The sequence below is a fragment of the Bactrocera latifrons genome, unplaced genomic scaffold (genome assembly GCF_001853355.1).
Source record: "Bactrocera latifrons isolate USDA-ARS-PBARC rearing strain unplaced genomic scaffold, ASM185335v1 scaffold_274, whole genome shotgun sequence".
NCBI lineage: Eukaryota > Metazoa > Arthropoda > Insecta > Diptera > Tephritidae > Bactrocera > Bactrocera latifrons.
In genome coordinates, this window is record NW_017536341.1 from 214,644 (window position 1) to 221,866 (window position 7,223).

At 37.1% G+C, this 7,223-nt stretch overlaps 1 protein-coding gene across 8 annotated transcripts in view; it reads right to left on the reverse strand.

Annotated features, from left to right (window-relative positions):
- The window catches only part of LOC108969987 (putative GPI-anchored protein pfl2), a 198,825-nt gene that overhangs the window by 74,389 nt on the left and 117,213 nt on the right, over positions 1-7,223 (reverse strand). For all 8 annotated transcript variants that reach the window (XM_018935054.1, XM_018935053.1, XM_018935058.1 and 5 more), the window contains 2 exons: positions 4,771-4,852; positions 3,936-4,019 (listed from right to left, as the gene is read on the reverse strand). In XM_018935054.1, coding sequence (XP_018790599.1) covers positions 3,936-4,019; positions 4,771-4,852 — 166 coding nt within the window. The remainder of the gene's footprint in view (positions 1-3,935; positions 4,020-4,770; positions 4,853-7,223) is intronic.

Genomic DNA, 7,223 nt, shown 5'->3' on the forward strand with positions numbered 1-7,223 from the left:
CAAGCTATACCCGCGAATTCGCTCCGGTGAATTTAACCAAAAAGTTATTGTTTAGTTCACAGAGTTCACAATTATTAACGAATTATATTCTTTTAATTAATACTTGGTTTCGTACTCATTTCCCTATTTAATTTTATTTTTCGTAACAAGATAATAACCCAAGTTACTATTTGGAAGTGAAAGTACCATCAAAATTGGTCCAGCTGTTTCTGAGATTAGCCGGAACAAACAAACAGGCATACAGACAGAAGTGTTATTTTGCTCTACGTAATATTGTATGTACATCGATACTCTTCTTCTTCTTTACTAGCGCAGAAAGCGCTTATGCGATTATAGCCGAGTCAACACAGAAGTCGAAGCCAGATCCTTCTCCACCTGGTCTTTCCAACGGAGAGGAGATTTTACTCTTCCTATGCTTCCCCCGGCGGGTATTTCGTCTTACTCTCGTTCACCACCAGACCCAATTGCATTGCTTCATTGTTCATTCTGGAGAAAGCAGAACTAACGGTACGGTTGCTAAGGCCAATGATATCAATATCATCAGCATACGCTAGCAGTTATACACTCTTATAGAAGATGGTACCTTCTCTGTTAAGTTCTGCAGCTCGAATTATTTTCTCCAGAAGTAGGTTGAAGAAGTCACATGAAAGGTAGTCGCTTTGTCTGAAACCTCGCTTGGTATCGAACGGCTCGGAGAGGTCCTTCCCGATCCTGACGCTGCTTTTGGTGTTGCTCAACGTCAGCTTACACAGTCGTATTAGTTTTGCGTGGATACCAAATTCAGATATCGCGGAATAAAAGCAGCTCTTTTCGTGGTGTTAAAAGCAGCTTTGAAATCGACTTTTTTTCCATGTTTTCAAAATAATACTCTTGCCTTGAAGAACGAAATTCGTTGGAAGTAAATTATCGAAAGAAAGATGAATAGTGTTATTGTGTACGCATATGGCTGGAGATAAAGAAAAACTGTTAGTGATCGGAAAAACAGAATGATCACGAGCGTTTAAGAAATGCGATGTAAGAAGCCTGCCAGTTGAATGTAAGTCAAATCCGAAAGCTTGGTTGTCTCGTAAAATTTTGTGCTCTCAGAAGAGAAAAGCTTTCCTATTTTTGGACAATGTGACAACTTACCCTCGAGATTTTATACTTAATAAAATAAGTTGATCTTTTTATCTGGTAATACAACATCCGTTTCTTAGTCCCTACATCAGGGCAGTATACAGAATTACAGATGCAACATTATAAAAAATATATTAACTAGAGTAGACGACATTTCAATGAACAAACTCTCGAAAACATTTGACATTTTGTTTATTTTATTAATACTGTAAGGGACGTAATGATGGAAACAATTAAAAACTGTTTTTCAAAGGCTGGTTTTCAAAAAAGTTTCAACGAAATTTCTGACTTCGATCCAAAGGACGAAATTCTCATATCGACGTTATCGGCTTTTATAAAGCTTTTAAATGAAAATGGGGAAAAGCAGCATGCCGACGACTTTCTGTTAATTGTGACTACTCAAAGACCTAAATGAAGTATGCGCCCATTATGCGGTGATGAAATGATGAAATCATACACTGAAGCACTAAAACAACTTCGCCGCATTAAATAATTCGTTAGTGACGACGTCACTGGATTTTGCAAAAAATTTGGAATGCCACTTGAAAACTATTTTATAAAACAGAAACAAGAAAGTTGCGACAAACTACGGTAAAATAATTTTTAAAAATTCAAGCATAAATAAATATGCACAATATTAAGCGATGCCATAAAATGCCTCTGAGCTCTATAAATTTAAAAATAAAAAATCACGATTTTCATTAATTTTCAATGGAAAATTTGTCTTGTTCCAGTCCTTAATGTTAATATTAAGGGCTTTTCATGGAATTTTTTTGGGGTATTTCAAAAAAAAAAAAAAAAAAATGAATACAACTTGTAGTTAAAAAAAAAAACACCCTAATATATTTATAAGGTTAATAGCTTTACAATACAATAATTATAACTTCCTGCTCAGTTGGCATATTATATAATACATATTAACATATTAAAATAAAAGAAAAATTATGCGGAAAAGTTAAATTTGATATCTATACTAACAGTCTACAAAATTCCTGTTTCCCTCATGCCCTCAGGCACAATGATGTTGCTAAATTTGCAGATATCGGTATAGTCTACGTATGCAGGTGAATGGAAGGGTAAAACATTTACTTCAAGTTCCTTTTTATATTTGATCACGTTAATAATTATGAAACAAATTTTCAAAGTATGGACGTTTAACGATATTGTTTTAATTATAGTTGTAGAAAATCTCCGAAGTTGAGAATGGATACTTGATATGTGAAATTTTTAATGGCCCTCAAATACGGCAAATCATGTATTATTCTTTTTCTTTACTGGCGTATACACCGCTTACGCGATTATAGTGGAGTTAACAACAGCGCGCCAGTCGTTTCTTCTTTCCGCGAGATGGCGCCAATCGGAGATTCCAAGCGAAGCCAGGTCCTCCTCCACCTAGACTTTTCAACGGTCTTCCTCTTCCTCTGCTTCCCCCGACGGATATTGCATAGAATACTTTCAGAGCTGGAGTGTTTTTGTCCATACTTATGACATGACATAGCCAGCGCTGAACTATGTCGATGTCGTATCTCTCATACAGCTCATTGTTCCATCGAATGCAAAATTCGCCGTGGCCAACACGCAAAGAACCATAAATCTTTCGCAGAACTTTTCTCTCGAAAGTTCGCAACGTCGACTCATCAGATGTTGTCATCGTCCATGACTCTGCGCCACATCGCAGGACGAGAATAATGAGTGACTTATGGAGTTTTGTTTTTGTTCGTCGAGAGAGGACTTGACTTCCCAATTGCCTACTCTATCCAAAGTAGCACATGTTGGCAAAAGTTATTCTGCCTTGGATGTCGAGGCTACATCTACATTATTATCTACAACTTCGAAGTTATGACTGTCAACAGAGACGTGGGAATTAAGTCGCGAGTGGAACGACTGTTTGATGACAGGAGATATTTCGTCTTGATCTCGTTTACTGCCAGACCCTTTTGTTTCGCTTCCTTATCTAGTTTGTAGAACTAACAGCGCGGGTGGTGAAGCCAATGATGTTAATATCATCAGCATACGGCAGCAGCTGTACTCTATTATAGAAGTGTGCACCTGCTCGATTAAATTCTGCATCTGGAATTATTTTCTCCAAAGGCAGATTGAAGAAAACACATGAATCCCCTTAACTGAAATGGAGGATGGAGTCATGTGTAGAAGTTCACGCAAGTGGGGAAAGTTCTCTGATTGTCATTCACTTGGTGAGTGGCCAGAAATGATTGTTTTACATTTGGCTCAAGCAGCTCACGACTTCCGGTCTACCAAGTATCCTCTGGGTAGCCAGAAAACATACGTTTGCGAGCTAAAGTGAGAAGGCGAAACATCCCCTCCGCAAGGTTGTGTGCTGGGTTTGGAACCCGCCTCTTAAAAAATACTATGAATGAAAAAGCGTAAACAACATCGGATCATAAATTATAAAGATTTAATTAAGGTTACGATTGTTCTGGAAATTGAAACAGAAAAATTTTATGATGATAATTCGTATATCTCCGTGTAGACTATCTCCGTAAACATATGGCTACATTTTCGGACGATCAACGAATTATAGTGAGGAACAGAGCGAGTGATTTATTGTCATATGATGACAGTGTACTGCTGGTTCTTAAAAGCTCCAGTCATCTAAAAAACTTTTGAAAGAAATGCTCATAAAATGAGTTTTGTTCAAGTATAACATGTTTTTATGACGTTTTGTTATCCACATTTTTAAGATAAAACCAAAATTTCTTTTGTATTTGCGATTAATCGGTCATGCCCTTGGCAAATAAACTCATTTAGTATTTAAATTGTATATTGAAACATAAAAGTTTGCATGGGAGGTAAATTACCTTGATAATGTTGGGTTGATGGGTAATGATGACGGATAAGGACTTCTAAAACTAGATGCTGCAGAATATACAGATGGTGTATGCCTAAAAAGATTCAATAATAAGTTTTGTGTACTTGAATACAATTATTTTAAGTAAATGTTGAATTTTAAATGACTTTTATATTTGTACACAGGTACATGTAACTAAACCTCTATTCAAATGCAATGATAAATTTCAGCCCAAATCATAATACGATGTCGATAATGTCGAACCGAGCGTAAAGCTGATTTCGATCAGCACTGATCAATTTTAGGTATCGCAGAGTGGATGCGATATTTAGCGCTAGCGCTTCCACGTGTAATTTGCACATTTGTTGCTTTTTAATCTAGTATTTTTTTTTCTGATAAATATACAAAAAAGTATGGAATTTCACAATTTACATTTAAATTTAAGACGTTATTTCCAAAAGTTTTTTGAAAATTTATATAATATTTATATGCGCCATTTCAGCTCAAGTGGGGCCGTAAAATGCTTCAAAACTTTCCCGCAATGATCAGTTTTACGCTCGGCTTCGGACAGCCGGGTCCGGAAAAATTAGCGCAATACTAGTTCGTTATATTTAACATTTTTCTATTTTTTCTGACGCTAATTAATTAAGTGCACAATAGAGTATTGATAGTTTTGAAGCAGATTATGTATATAAATATTTCATCATTCAGTATATGTAGATGCGATGAAGAGGTTAATTTGAAGAACCTTAATATAATTCACTTCACAGACTCAGAACGTTATTTTTGCAAGTGGGTCGTAGATTAAAAACTGACTTTATCATCAAAAATCGGGAAGCACTTACCACGATGGTGTCATATCGGGTCCAAGCATTGGATATGCATACTGGCTTGAAGGAAATGAATATATGGCCGGCCTCGTTAAACCTAGAAATAAAATACCAAAATAAATTAAATATGTGAAACAATTAAAAAAGAAAGAAAAAACTTTTGGTGCAACCACCATTATAAATTTTCGCATTTTGCAGAAATAAGTGTTGGCAAAACTTTGTACTAAACAAGAGGAGGGTGAAGTTTGGATGTAACCAAAAAGTATATACCTCATTCAGAGAAATACCGTACGATGCAAAACGTCAACCAGAGGATCGGAATCTAACCAATTTTATATACACTTACACCATATGTAACTTATACACTGACTTACATATACTATATATTCAGCATAAGATTTGTTAGAAAAACCAAAATCATTCATTATACATAGTCGTTATACAAAATCAGCCGAATGTTTGAAAATCCTGGCGATGGTTATATGGGGGCTGAGGCAAGTTTTCACACAATTGTATTCATCGAAGGCAGAACTATATGCTGTCATTTTCCTTGAGATAACTCAAATATTGGCCAATATATCCAGCATAAAGGCACCAGGAAGTTCGAAAATCTTATATTGGGTATATGGGTAGTACTGACCCGATTCAACCTGTTTTGGATATCCAGAAAAACTACTGCAGGGAAAGGATAATGAATTTCTATTGCATATCTCACACATTGGCCGATATCTTCGAACAAAAGTCAACTATAGGTACTAGTACCTAGGGTCTTGAACAGTTTTGAATGTATTTCAACAATTTTTTGTCATAAGGTGGCATACACTAAAGGCATTATTCGTGCAAAGTTAAATCTCATTTTCATTTAAATAAATCGCATCTCGATCGATATATGCGGTACAAAGCCAATCGAAAGTTCGAAAGTTTTTATATCAAATAGATATGGCTAAGGGCTAACAAGTTTTGTCCGATTCAACATTTGCGACTTACAGACATACTTTTCTCAGAGAAGGATTTTCCCTGAAGTAAATTACCTGTCTGACACATCGATCACCAATTTCGATCAAAAGCCATCCATATATACAGAGTTCCAAATATTCTTTACCTAGAGGCTTAAACCGAGCTTTTCAAATATGGCAGCCAAGAACTGACAAGGAGCACATCTTTGTACAATATGATCGGACGAAAAGGTGCCCGACGATTGGAATCTAAGTGTGCTTTACAAAGAGGTAGACCCCACAATCTACCGTGGGATAAGCCTCCTCAACATCGCACATAACGTTCATCGAGCGTATTGTGTGGAAGATTAAAGCCAAGAAGTGAAAAGACACACACCTCCTATTCGTCGATTTTAAAACTGCTTTTGAGGGCACGACAAGGACTAGCCTCGCAAAACTAGGCAGCTCCCTGTCGTGCGACTTCTTCAATTTGCTCCTGGAGCTGCAGAACTAAACAGAGAGGGTACCATCTTCTATAAGAGTGTATAGCTGCTGGCGTACACCAATGATATTGAAATCATTGCCTCAACATCCGCGCCGTTTGTTCACTTTCTCTAGACTAGATATAGAAGCGAAGCAAATGGGTCTGATATTGAACGAGGGTAAGACGTCATCAAACAAGCAGTCGTCGCACTCACGAAGTCGTATCGTCTATCTTGGAACCAGTATCAACACCAACAACACCCATCGTACAATTTTTCCACGGGTTCCAATAAATCCCTCTCTTACCATCTTGGAGTTAAAATGGAATGTCTCTGACGTATTCAGTAATTGAGTTATTGATTTTTTATTAGTTTTTAACAGTACCGTTTTATTGGGAGTGAGCGGAGTTATCTTACAATTTCATCCACTTTCACACTGTCGGTAGGAGTTTTTATAATGTTTGCGCTGAGCAAACTTGGTTGTTGTAACTTTTTTCAAACCTTTTTGTCGACATGTGCTTCTTGCTACTTCGATCCCCCGTGCCAATTGAGAATTTTATAATTTAATTTAGTGCTCAGTTACTGCTGTTTATAGGTTTCGTTTAATTGAGTTGGGTGGGCATGGAGTGGTCCGATTACGCCCATTTACGAACTCTTAATTTTTTGTACTAAGGAATCCGCATATCAGGTTTCGTCAAGATATCTCAGTGATGAATTACAGTTTGAAAAATGTTAGTATGCCACGAAGAGGTCGCGAAGAGGGCGTTCCTTTTGCCATCAACCTATATTGTCAGCCCAAAGGACATGCACGAGTACTCGCAAGATGCAATGACATACCTGAACGTGCGGAATTATGAACGGGAGGATTTGTTCATTACAATCACTTGCAATGCAAAATGGCCATAGATTACGGATTATTGAGTCGCGATCAATCACCAGCGTAAACACCACCAATAATGTCAGCCTGGAAATCCAACGCAGGATAACTCTTGCCAACAGGTGTTACTTCGGACTGAGTAGGCAATTGAGAAGCAAAGTCCTCTCTCGACAA